We start from the raw sequence: 14,384 nt of genomic DNA, 5'->3' as shown, positions 1-14,384 counted from the left end.
AATTCATAGACAAATTAAATTTGTGGTTGCCTAGACTAGTAATTGGAGAGGGTCAGGGTTGGACAGGGAAAAATGAGTGATGCTAGTGGATATGGAATTTCTTTTTAGGGTGATGAAAATATCCTAAAATTGACTGTGGTGATGGTTGTAATGTCACGACAATAAAACGCAGGAATTATATGTTTTAAATTAGTGAATTTATGGTATCTAAATAAGATCCCAATAAAGCTACTAATAACTTATATAAAGTATTTGTGTTAATGCCTTTTAAAGAAATCATAAAAGCTCTACACATGAGAAAATGTGCTCAGAAAAAGTTTAAAATTTTATATTATTTGATTGGCATTCCTGTAAACACTGAGTACAGGTAAAAACTATTTAGGAATATAAAATTATAGTTCTTATAACAAAAAGGTTATGGTCTGCATTACATAAAGTAACCGAAACTATTAAAATGACACAGTTCATCATAATTTTTGTCATATGTAGAAGGACCTTGCTCTAGAGATGAAATACGATCATCTAACAACTGTGGAGAAGCCACCAGTGTCACAGCAGATCTTTGTTTCTGTGGTTTTGTTGCTTTTCTGTAACAACCCAAACAAAACAACAGAAACCTGATCCCTTTTAGTATAGACCTTGCAACCCTGGCCCTTCCTTTACAAGCCCATTTTAACTTCTTCAGTAACTTAGGCCTTCAGCCTTGCTGTGAGTTGAGAACTGGCAGCTTGGGAAGGTGATATGAACAATCTCTTCGATTCTTTTACCTTTCACCCAAGGTGTGACAACACCAAAAGGATTACACAAATATCAACTCTGCTCACCTGATTCAGGCCCTGTCCAGCTATTAAGGGCTGCAGAAAGAATGTGACCACACAGCCGAGATTCCCTTCTGTTCTAAAATGCTTTGATTTTATGATTCCCTACTTAAGAAATCTGCCCTTTTTTCTAGATCCCACCATTTGCCTGCAAAATTCATGATTTCTTTGTTTTTAATTGCTGAGTAGTATTCCATTGTGTAAAAGTACCACAATTTCTGTATCCATTCCTCTGTTGATGGACATCTGGGTTGTTTCCAGGTTCTGGCTATTACCAATAAGGCTGCTACAAACATGGCTGAGCAAATGTCCTTGTTGTGCAGGCAAATGGTGGGATCTAGAAAAAAATCATCCTGAGTGAGGTATCCCAAAAGCAGAAAGACACACATGGTATATACTCACTTATATAGACCTATAAGATAGGATAATCATACTAAAATATGTACACCTAAAGAAGATAAACAAGAAAGAGGTTCAGGGTTAAGATGATCAACCCTCATCTAGGAGACAAAGGGGATGGACATTGGAAATAGGAGAAAACAAATAACAGGACAGTAGCCTACCACAGAAGGCACCTGAAAGACTCTACCTAGCAGTGTATCAAAGCAGATGCTGAGACCCATAACCAAGCCTTCGGCAGAGTGTAGAGAATCATATGAAGGAGGGAGGAATTAGTATATCCTAGAGGGGACAGGGAGCCCCACAAAGTCCAAATATATCTGTGCACAGGGGTCTTCTATGAGACTGTCTATCCAACCAAGGACCATGCATGGATATAACCCACAACCCCTGCTCAGACATAGCCCATGATAGCTCAGTAACCAAGTGGGTTCCCTAGTAAGGGGGACAGGAATTGTTTCTGACATGAACTCATGAGCTTCCCCTCCCCCCTGAGGGAGGAGCAGCCGTGCTAGGCCACAGATAAGGACATTGCAACCATCCTGAAGATACCTGATAAGCTAGGACCAGAAGGAAGGAGAGGAGGACACCCCCTCTCAGTGGACTCGGAAGGGGGCAGGGAGGAGATGAGGAAGGGAGGATTGGGAGAGGGAAAGAGGGAGTGGGCTACAGCTAGGATACAAGTGAATGTATAAAATTATTTAAAAATAAAAATATTAATATAAAAAAAGAAATCTGCCTTAACAAATGGATCTGAAAGCTGTTCTAGGTTTACAAAAACATTATTAAGCCATGCAAACCCGTCTCACTGGTATTAGCAAAAGTTTACTCATGTTCACCTCTGCCCATACTGCAGATATTTCAAGAAAGAGAACATTCATCTGAACCAGCAAAAAAGAAAAAGGAAAATAAAAAAAGTGTCAGGAGCCTTTTGGACAACATTGTAACCATAGGAATATCTGAAAAAAATCATTTACTTTAGAAAGTTTTAGAGGAAGAGGAAAAGTAAATAGATTCAACAAGGAAGTATTTTAAAACATCACTCAGAGCAGGCTGCAGCTTTCATGCCATGTAAGTTGAATGGCATCACTGACCATTGCTTATATTCTTCCTTAGACTCTGCTGTGAATGTTTTTCAAGGAATGTAGTCTTATGAAAGCCACCAAAACAAAATAAAGGCTAATATACATTTACATCAAATTATAACTACTACAAATATTGCAGGAATTTAGAAAGAACTAAAAAGATGCTACATAGGTAGCTATTAAGAGAAAACGAACTATTTCCCTAAAAGAGAGCACAAAAGTACCAGAAGATAAAACTTACTTGGTTCTAGCTTCTTCAGGTCCTCCAGTTTAAATTCTTCTTGGGACTGTGTGGACTAAATTTAAAATATGCACATTACATCTTTTTACTACAAATATTTCCCTGTGCCCTATGTCTCTTAAGGGGTAAAAACCAAATATTCAAAATGATCCAAAACCAATTTCTTGCTTTCAAAGTAGAAAATAAAAAGTCCCAAATTGGGTTTTGTTTGTTTTGCAGTCTTAGAATAGTCAGGTTAAATGTAATAGAAAAAAAATTAAAATTCTATCTTTGATTTTTATAGTTTACAAAATATGAACTAACTCATGAAAGTACACGTGCTACTGACAAACTCCCATATTTGTAAAACTCTTCTGGAATGAAATAGATTTTAGCATGAATGCCTAATATTTCAGCAAAAATATTAGTTAAAAAATATATTCTACTTACCTGTAGTGCTGCACTTCGCAATTCTAAACATGCTGCAATTTTGCCTATGGTTTTCTGTAGGAAGAAAAAATACTATAATATAAAATGAAATCAAGTAAATTTTATTTATCTGTAGCATCTGGCAGCCTGGTGCACATAGCAAGTTCTAGCACAGCCAGGGCTACATAGTGAAAACCTGTCTTAATAAATAAAGAAACAAATAAACAAATAAATAAATAAATCTGATTGCTCATTGATATGTATAATTTTAACATTTTTCTGTGTCCATTAAATTTAAATAGGTCGGCATGGTTGCACATGCCTTTAAGCCTGCACTCAAAGAATCAGAGGCAGGTGGATCTCTGTGAGTTCAAGGCCAGCCTGGTCTACATAGAGTTCCAGGACAACCAGGACTACATAGAGAGACCTGTTACAAAATAAATATATTAATTCATTAAGAATAAATACGAATGTTCCAAAAAAAAGGATGCCAATGAAAAATGTTCCATGCCATGGTTTCTTCCAAGCTTCTGATTTCTTTTCCATTAAGCCTAAAATTCACCAAAATTTTTAAAATTTCTGAAGTTATTAGTAGTACAGGAACATAATGCAATTCTGACTGAAGCAAGCCTAACTTACATAACACTGAGCAAAGTCAGGGTCTGTAATAAATAGTGGGGAATTTTAATGTGTTATAAAAGGATATAAAATGGGCAGTAATGACTAGGCATACTTTCAATAAGCTCATGTCCTATATGACATAAGACACAGGATCATGTACTACAAAGCACAGCCATGAGAGTCTACAAACTCCAACAAAGGGAACTATCCAAACCTTACCAAAATACAGTGAGACCTGCTGAGGAATCAATCCCTAATGAGTACTTTTGAAACTAAAGAGTTTAGGAAGGTGACAAAGTTTACCTGCCTTGAGTCCTGAGAGCAAAAGGAAAGTTATGCATTGAGATTAGGCTTCTTACATATTAAGAAAAAAAATCCAAGGGATGGCAGTTAAAGAATACTGTTTGCTCTTGCAGAGGACCTGGGTTCAACTCATAACCAGCTGTAACTTCAGATGCAGAGATTCAACAGCCTCTTCTGACGTCTGTGGGCACCAGGCATGCAAGCAGTAGACAGACAGACATACAGGCAAAACGCCCAAACACACAAAATTACTTTGAAAGATTTTAAAAGGAATTCTCTTTGCACAGAGACATACCAATGCATCTATATTTTAAACCTCTTGGCTTCTGCAAGCAGCAGGCATGCAAGTGGTACATAGACACACACAGGTAAAACACACACAGAATTAAATCTTTAAAATTTTTAAAAAACAATTCTATTTGTATAAAGATATATCAATATGCTAAGTATTTAAAAATGATAGCATCCACTTCTTTTTACCCCCCCTCCCTGCCCACTGCCTTGCAGACCCAGGCCTACTGTTTGATTAGTTACACAAACTACTGGGTTTTTTTTTGTTTGTTTGTTTACAAATAGATGACAAAATCTATTTAATTTTCTATACTTCACATGTAAGATAAAAATATAGTTTAAAAACTGGTAGTTCACAAATAAACTCTTAAATGTAAATTTTTCTCCTTGTAGAACTGCCAAGAGCTTTTATACAGAAATGCACTGCACTATAGCAAAACACCAATAGGCATTATTTACAATTATTTTAAGGAATGACACCCAACCTCAATATTAAAAAAGTAGGATGCTATCACTTCAGCTGTGGCAATAATCTAAAAACACTGTATGTGCTCTTGATGTCAAAATGATGTATTGCTACTGAAAGATTGCACAAAAAACATTTAAGAAACGCAAGTCTAGACATATCAAAGTCCAAGGACTGCAAAGTAAGACTAAGCTCTGAGGGGCCAGGTGGCTAGGGAACAAGCCTGCCAACCTGAGAGGTGTGGGCAGAAACCCTGTATTAAACTCTCCCACCCCTTCAAAAATACTAAGCAATAATTATTAATAAATTATTAGCACTCACTCAAACTAATTGCTCATACTTAATGCAGTATAGAAAATCTAAGTAAATGCTATTTTACTTTGTCATTACCTAGGAAAATTGATAGCTCAGAAGAACAATTAGGGAAAAATATAAAAACAGTCAATTAAAAAATAAAGTAATTGTGCTATAATGTATTCAATTTCTATAAGGGAAAATCAGTTAAATATATATAAAGAATATAGTCTCACCTAATCCAGGCTTAATTTTTCAATATTTAAATAACTACTCATCTTCTGTCTAGCCAGAGTGTGTGTGTGTGTGTGTGTGTGTGTGTGAGAGAGAGAGAGAGAGAGAGAGAGAGAAAGAAGAGATGGGGGTAGAGATGAAGACAGATAAAAAGGAAGACCCTAAAAATATACAACAAGCATATAGTACGGAATCCTCATCACCACAAAATTTGACTCAAAACAGGAAAAAGCTTTCTAAGCAGCATGAGACAGCATGTTTTATTCTACATAGACACTTAATGATTAATACCAACTAGGGAATTCAATGGAATAAAGCTTTTGGCAGCTTTGGCTATGACACTTAAGCTGTCATAATAACAAAACTACTGAGAACTGAAATGAAAGCTAAGTAAACTAACCATGAAAAGGCTCAAATAAGAATCATAAGCTTTCCAGATACAGTGGTGCAAGCCATTAATCTCAGCACTCAGGAGGCAGAGGTAGGCAGCTCTCTGAGAGTTCAAGACCATTGTAGTCAAGGATTGTGAGTTCATGGGAAAGCCCATGAGGTCCCAACCCTACACAAAGAGCTAAGGCATTTAAGCAATGCTGAGAGCATGGCAGTCCTCCCCAGGGAGGAGCACACCAATTGGTTATCCAATACCAAATGGTCAGCCCTGAAAACATACATCTAAGTAACATGAGAGAGTGAACATATTATATTTAGAAACATATATGTATACAAATATACACATATGTATGCAATAAGAATGAAAAAAGGAGGTCATGAATTTGAGAGGGAGAAAGAAGTATATGGGTTGGTTTGGAGGGAGAGGGAAGAAGGAAATGTTATTGTATTATAATCTTCAAACTAAAAGAAATGTTTAAAAAACAAGCTTACTTTAAATCAGAAATCAATAAGCATGTCAAGAATAAGTACATATGGAATTTTCATACTATCTTTTACCATGTAGTTTTAGAGATTACCATTTCTGTTCTAGGATTTTTTTTTTTTAATGTATGAAAAGGTCTCATTTTCACTGATCACTTTCCTATGTATTCCTACCAATTTTAAAGCTGTATGAAATTAATGTTTTCATTATTACATTTCCATTGATGTTTTGTGTTTCTTAGATTTAAAGTTAATATTGTGAAAATGCAAGTTACTGTCTTGAAACATAGGATCTATCTTAAAGTAGTAATCCTTTGAGTAAATACCAGCAATCTTAGAACCAACAAAGCTTCTACTCATAAAATACTTCCACAAGTTTGCTCTGAGCTAGAAAACACTGCTGTGAGGGGAGGCTCCCACTATACGCCCAGCATTAGGGAGGCTGAGGCTTGAGGACTGTCAGGAATACTGATTTTTAAAATTTTTCTTTCAATTGTCAGTGGTGGCACATGCCTTTAATCCCAGGGAAACCCTACCCCAATTTAAAATAGAAACCACACATTAATTTTGCCAAGAATAAAGTAAGAAACATCAAACATTCTTCTTTTTCTTGAAAAAAAAAAAAATACAGTTGGGTTTTCCCCCTCTGGCTTATGGGCCATACACAGCATTTAACTGATTCTATAGATCCAACAGTAACTCCTATCACTAGACCCCAACGGGGGGGGGGGAGCTTTCCAAACTCAAATAAAAATTTAAAAGACTAATGCACTTACACGCTTTAAAATATTCAACATCACATTAGCATGCTGAAGCCCTGAGAAGTCACACTTTCTGTTCAAAATATTAATTTTTCAGAACAAATGTACCCCAGACCACATCTGGAAGCTCATTATTTCAAGCCATTCATTATTAATAACTCAAGGTCTCTGATAACTACTTCTCCACGTGACAATCAAATAAGGCCTACCATGGATGGTTGTATGTGTTTTACTTGAATTTTTAAGAAAATTAAACGTTTAGAAATGTGTAGATTGACTTACATTCATGATGTAGAACATGCTGATAAGGGATGTAAGGCCAGATACAGGCAGGCCCAAGCTCTGTCTGGTCACAGGTGCAGCCACCATGCCTCACTGGCAAATACTCTAAGTAACAAACGTTTCAAAAATCCAGTGGCCAAGAAACAAAGTGACACCTCCTCGATAAAGTTATTAGACTTGTAGAGAAAAAGATATCTTCCATTGTCCTGCAGGACTCTCTAATCCCTCATCTCATAAGGACATTTGGGCCTAGAAAGAGAGCTCTGTATACTACTCTCGCTACTCTCGGTCAGCCTGCCTTCAGGTCTTTCGGACCGCAAGATCTGGGAGTGTCTGTAAGCAGTAAGTAAGGGCAGTTAGATGTCTGACTGTGGGAAAAGCTGTGAATTAAAGGATGAACAGCATTATCAGAGACTCAAAGGCCTTAGTCTCAGGTTAAAGAAAATTATGAAAAAGTTACAATCACTTCCCTTACCACAATCATGACTATACCCATCACTTATTATTTTCTTTTTTATAATCTTAGCACATTTTTAGCAAATCAAACACTTTATATTTGAGGTCTATGGACATGTTCTTTATAAACAGATATTGGGAGACAAAACATAACTCAAAATGAAGACATCATTGAGGACACTATGAGGTCACTAAAATGTTTTAATGTCCTAGGTTTTTATTTTTCCTTTCATGTTTATAACTTTATTAACTATTAATTCATATACCTAGGTACTAAAATTCTGTTGATCAGAACTTAGACATCCTAAGTTTCAACTCTGTAATGCCAACTGGTTATTCAAGGCAGATTTCACAAACCCTAGAGAAAGGGGAGAATACAGCTCTCGTCCTCTTCCTCAAGCAAATCACTCATGTCTGCTCCGGTACTTTCCAGGCTAAAATCTAATCTCTGGTGGACATCAGCAATTATGAAGGAGGAAAAGAAAAATGTTCTTTAAAGTTGTAGCAACATGAAAATTTAAAATACCAAAACCAAAACCAAATATTAGCTAAGCAATCTTACATATTTTAAGATGTACATATACTATCTTGGGCAAGAATGTTGCTAACCTTGGTGGTCTGTTCTCTCAAAAACACCTATAACTCCGAGTTAACAAACAGAAGCCCGTGAACTAAAGTAAATCTCCTTAGGCTTAACAAATTTTGCTCCCCAAACTACTTACTACCCTTGTGAAAAAACAATGACTATGAATGAATGGAGTCACTAGAGTTTTCACACAATGTTGTCTTATGAGATCTGGGGTGGGTGGGGTGCTAACACTTTCCTTACTACGTACAGGATTAAAAGTTAGCTACCCCGAGCCAGGAAAAGCAGAATTTATTTCCTCTCTTTTCCCACCTTCAGGAATGAGTGTCCCTGTGTTTTTATTTTTATTATCTCTAATGGGGAATCAAATTGATACACACACAAAATCTAACTCAAGGAGAAAGGACACTCCTGAAACTTTTTGCAACATTATCTGTTTACTGACAGATTTGCAGGCCAAATATTTTTCCCTCCCCAGAGACAGGGCTTCTCTGTGTAGCCCTTGTTGTACTAGAACTCGCTCTGTAGACCAAGCAGGCCTCAAACTCAGAGGCCCAGCTGCCTCTGCCTCCCGGGGGCTGGGATTAAGGTGTGCACCACCATTAACAGGCTAAATTCTTAACTTCCACTATTTTATTTTTAGTCTTACACTTTGGGCTGTTATCTTGGTTTGGTTTGGGGGTTTCAGGTGCTTACTGGCTTATTTTGAAAGAAAGAATAAGTGTGAGGTGGGGTGTACATACTGTGTCCCCAGGTGGCTGTAGTGCAGTGCCTCGGTTTTCCGCCTCAATCAAAGAGAGAATGGCTGAGTAAACACATGGTAGGTCATCTCCAAATGACCACTTAGCTGAGGCAAACATAAGCAGGGTTTTTTAAAATTTAAGCACAACACATACACACACAGAGAATTTTGCTTAATGGACCAAAAGATAGAGAACTTTCCTTATCACCTGAAATCAGATGTACCTACAGATTGTTTTAAAGTACCTTTTGCTCTTCTGTGAATTCAGAATTATTGTGTTGAGCTTGGGCCTCCTTCTGTAGGTGTCGTGCTAATCTGTAAGAGAAGAACATTTTTAGAATTGAAAGCAAGCAAACTATCTCAACAGCAGCAAGATGATACAGCTCAATCTTTTAAAAACAGCGAAGCACAATGCTTTGTGGTGGTGATGTCAGTCTCTCTTACCCTTGGACACATACCCTAAATATGCTACAGTACTTTTCACACCGTTTCAGTCGGCAGATTCTGCATAAGCTAAGACAATAAAGTAGAATGCTAGGGTGGAGGAGGGTCTCAAAGAACATCGAATCCAACTCTCTGGAATGAATGGTTTCTTCTGCAACTAGCCAGAAGGCACTTATCAGCTTAGAGTCGGAGCACCAACAGCTATACTGACTAGAGATGCTTTTCAATCTACTATTAATTTGCTGCATAGTCTAAATCCAAATCACATCCATAACAAAGTGCAAATACTCTATCAAAATCTACTTCTGAAAGTACTTGTTTTTGGAGAAAAATTATTCTAACATTCATAAGCAGAAATCACTGATTCCCTATTATCAGCATACTTTAAAAACAGCAGCTGTGGGCCAGTGAAAGGACTCAGTGTCTGCCTTCAAGTGCGATGACCCAAATTTGATTCGCAAGGCCCACAGGTAGGAGGGAACCAACTTCCCCAAGTTGTTCTCTGACCTCCACACATATGGTACACACATGCATGCAAACAGAAGGTAGGGCTTCGCGTTTTCAAGGGTGGATCAATGTGACTACTCCAAGCTCAACAGAAAGGATTGAATCAATTTGTTAAGAGTAATAAAGAGAGGCCCCAGTTTGGGGAAAATATTCAAATAAGGATTTTTCTTGAGAGATGTAAAAATGGCCAATAAGAACATGAAAAGATCCATATCATTGGTCATACGAAAAGACATACCTAATAACAAGCTACCCCTTCACAACCAGAGATCTATCAATATAATTTAAAAAATAAATGGAGAAAATAAAAGGTGTTGTTGAGTGTGGGAAAAAAAGCAGGACCCTTAAACATCACTGATAAAAATCAGAAAATGGGAGGCTGGAGAGGTGGCTCAGAGGTTAAGAGCACTGGCTGCTCTTCCACAGATTCTGAGTTCAATTCCCAGCAACCACATAGTGGCTCACAACCATCTGTAATGATAGCTGATGCCGTGTTCTGGCATGCAGATGCACATGCAGAGAGAACATTGGATAGATAATAAATAAATAAATCTTTTTAAAAAAAAACAGAAAATGATATCAATCATATGGAAAAGTTTAGCAGTTTGCTAAATAGTTAACTATATATTTATTATATGACCCTGCAATTTTAAACTACTAGGTATACATCCAAAAGAACTTAAAATATACCTTCACATGAAATATTTGTACATACACATGAATTATTTATAACAACTGAAAAGTGGAAACAAAATGCTCAATAACAAGTGAATAAATAAAATGTGGTATACTCATTCAGTGAACTCTTTGTCACTGGGGCTGGAAAAATAGCTCAGCAATTAAGAGCACAGGCTACTCTTACAGAGGAGCCAGGTTCAATTCCCAGGACCTACAAGGCAATTCACAACTATCTGTAACGCTAGTCTCAGGAGATCTGACATGTCTGTGGACACCAGGCACACATGTGGTATATATACACAGAGAGACAAACAAAACACCTACACACATGAACTTAAAAAAAAAAAGTATTCAGTCAAAAGGAAGAATGAAATTAAGAGAATATACTATAATAGAAACTTTAAAAATGTTGTGCTAAATGAAAAAAACCACATTAAAAGAGTATGATTCTATTTACATGAAAAGTCCAGAATAACAAACCCATTAAGGCAAAAAAACCAAACAATTAGAAGTAGCCTCTACACATTTATTTTCTCCCCAAACTGGAAACATACTTTCCCCCAAAGAGTTATTCATAAACTTTCACATAGAGAGAAACTAATATAGTCATTTCCCTTGTTCAGGGAACACTTAGAAGTTTATACCTACAAGATAATTCAATTTTTAAAAACAGGCAAAAGATCTAGATGGTACACAAAGACTTAGAGGGGGAAAATAAATATGAAAAATTACTAAAAAGTATTAGTTATTAGTGAAATGTAAATTAAAACCACAGTGAGGTAAGCTACATACCCTCTAGAACGGCTGTAACTAGACAGATGGTAACAAATGTTGGCTATGTGGGAAAAAGAAGCTTTCCACTGCTAGCAGAAATACGAAATGATATCCCTACTTTGGACAATAACTGGGCAGGTTTCTTTTTAAAGTCATAGAATATGATCCAGCAATTCCACTTACTGGTATCTATTTTCTCAAAAGGAATGAAAATGCATGTTCACATAAGGAATTACACAGGCAGGACAGATGGCTCGGTGGTTAAGAGTGCATACTGCTCTCATGGAGGATCTAAGCCTTGTTCTTAATACCTATGTCAGCTCACAACTGACTCCAACTCCAACTCCAACTCCAGGAGATCCAAACTCTGGTCTCCAAACTTCAGGCACCTGTATATATGTGTGCACACACTCCACATTTAAAAATAAAATTTAATTTTAATAAATAATTGCATGTAAGTGTTTAGAGCAGCATTACTGATAATAATCAAAACTTGAATGTCCACTAGCAAATGAGCACATAAAACATGGTACACCTATACAGCATAACATTTTTGTCCACTAACAAAAAAATGAGACATACTAAATTAATCTTGAAAATTATGCTAAATAAGCCATTACAAAATTGTATTAGGCGATTATTATATGAAATGTTCAGAAAGGACAAAATTATGAAGACAGAATATAGAAGAGCAGTTGTCTGGGGCTCAAGTACGTAGTGTGAATGCAAATGAGCACAAGGGACCTTTCAGAGGAAACGGAAATATTCTAAATGCAGTGTGGCAACGGCTGCACAAGCTGGTAAATTTAACTTAAAAATCATTAATTTACACATGTAAAACATGTCAGTTTTGTGGTGTATAAATTATGAGTCAATAGTTTGTTGTTGTTGGTGGTGGTGTTTTGTATTTTAAGACGGACTCTCATTATGTAGCCCTCCCTGGCTGGCTTGGAACTGGCTGTGGAGAAAATGCTGGCCTCTAACTTCCCTGCCTCTGCCTCCCAAGTGCTGGGATTTAAAACAACAAATAAACAAACAAAACCAAAAATAGCTGGGTGCAGCAGCAGGTGCCTCCCAGCACTGTAACCCCAGCACTCGGGGAGGCAGAATCAGTTCCAGGCCGGCCTAGTCTACAAAGCAAGCCCAGGACAGTCAAGGTTACACAGAAAAATCATGTCTCATGGAAAACAAAAACAAAAACAAAAAACTCTTTAAAAGCCTAGGCAAACATAAATATATGTACACACACACCTACAATTTTCATGTCAATGGAATCCCAAGAAAAAGTGAGAGCTGATTCTGTGCACTGAAGAAAAATCTACTCTGCTCTGGATAATCATATGAACAAATCAAAGAGCTGCTTATTAGTAACAGTAAGAGCAAGCCCTCTAGGGCTGAGAGATGGTTCCACAGTTAAGGAGCACTTGCTGGCCAATCCTGACAACCACGGTTTGGACCCCAGCAGCCATATGACTAGCCAAGTATCCCTAGCACACCTACAAACCCAGCACCGAAGAAGCTGAGATAGGAGAACCCCTTGCTAGCTTCAAGCCTAGCAGGGAATGTTCAGGGAGAGACTCTGCCTCAAAAGGAAGGTGGAGTGATACAGGGTGTCCACTGCACACACAGTGGAATGATACAGGGTATGTGCTGCACACACAGGTACACATAACTCACGAAAAGGCAACTTCTCCTACACAGCTGCCTACAAGTAAAATGGGGCTGCTCTCAGGAAATGTCTTAAATAGACTTTAAGCCCATAAGTGACTGACAGGAACTTTATAATCTCTAAAGACAGAAATTAGTGTGTTATCAATGATCGGGAGCAAAGAACCAGGTTTTCTCTCTGCCAATTCCAGGTTGATACTCTGAAAATATTAGCAAACTACTGAACATAGTCACAGGATGGCTCAGTAGATACAGCTTCTGAGTCTGATGGCCTGAGTCAATCCCTGGGTAGACATGGTGGAGGGGAGCACTGACTCCTGCTCCTTTTCTTTGACCTCCACATACAGGTACCAGGCACACACATGATGTGCCAAAAAATTCATCCAAGCAAACCACTCATGTGCATAAACTAAGCTTGAAAACAAAATACAGTACTCTTAAATGAGAGTACATAAACTATCCCTCCATCATTTCCCCCATAAACCAGCCTCCATATGTTGTGTGACTATGAAGACAGTATGGCCACCCAATTAAAAAGCCCAATTACCCTAAACCTCTCCCTTTATTCTTGGTATCTGGCCACTGACTTAATTGTTTGCATCATTATCACAGTCCCCAACTAGCCTCTTTGGCTTTAGTCTTTCCTCTCAAAGAGTGTGTTCAAAGAAAAATTAAAAAAGGCAACTTGTTTCTGTTTCTGATAAATTAGAAAGATGTAAATTCTTAGCTTCATTTATGTGTAGCCTGGAAGCCTGGATTTTACCAAGCTTAGCTGATCCCTCTATTTCTATTGAAACCTGACAGTGTGGTTTTGTAGTACTCTTCAGCTCTCCAGTACAGTGGTCAGTATAGAGTGTCAACAAAGGACTTGCATGTGCCTATTACTCTCATTCCCACTAAGCAGCCTGCATATTCAATTTTCCTTTGTAATTTCAATTAGACGTGGTATTATTCCCTTTCCATGGGGAGGTCTGCCGCCCAGCACCAGCAGCTGCCAGGTCCCACTACAGCACAGTGAGAGGCAGCTTTGCATTTCAGGGTATGCCACTTTCATTACTGCGGAGGGTGATACCCACACATGCTCACCCGCTAACTCATCAGTGCACAGAGGGCTCGCTCTCCAACAATTGAGAGAATCTTGAAATCTGTTCAGTGTATTTACAGAAGTGTCCTATCAATGTTTTATCAAACAAAACTTTGTCAATTCATGTTAGCAGAAAGGTTACAAAAAAAAAAAAAATCACCCTCCCCCCAGATTTCAAAAGTATCACATTGTGACCCAGCTTTCTAATTTTGTAAAAAGAAAAAGAATCTTATCCCTACTGGGCAGCTACAAAAACAAATGAAATCACGTGAGAATCCAAAATACATGTTAATATTGTCTGGCATAGAAAGCACTGGGTTTCTGAATCCATAGACCATTCTATCAGTTAAGCTAGGCAGAGAACATCTA

General features: G+C 37.6%; 1 protein-coding gene across 2 annotated transcripts in view; it reads right to left on the bottom strand.

The window, feature by feature from the left end:
* The window catches only part of Aida (axin interactor, dorsalization associated), a 33,447-nt gene that overhangs the window by 17,550 nt on the left and 1,513 nt on the right, over positions 1-14,384 (bottom strand). For both annotated transcript variants that reach the window (XM_060364875.1, XM_021657821.2), the window contains exons 2-4: positions 9,106-9,175; positions 2,973-3,026; positions 2,544-2,598 (exon numbers count right to left, since the gene is read on the bottom strand). In XM_060364875.1, coding sequence (XP_060220858.1) covers positions 2,544-2,598; positions 2,973-3,026; positions 9,106-9,175 — 179 coding nt within the window. The remainder of the gene's footprint in view (positions 1-2,543; positions 2,599-2,972; positions 3,027-9,105; positions 9,176-14,384) is intronic.

This window comes from Meriones unguiculatus, chromosome 11 (genome assembly GCF_030254825.1).
Source record: "Meriones unguiculatus strain TT.TT164.6M chromosome 11, Bangor_MerUng_6.1, whole genome shotgun sequence".
In the NCBI taxonomy this organism is placed as follows: domain Eukaryota; kingdom Metazoa; phylum Chordata; class Mammalia; order Rodentia; family Muridae; genus Meriones; species Meriones unguiculatus.
Note: the sequence above shows the minus strand (reverse complement) of the source record. Positions and strands in the feature narration are given on the sequence as shown.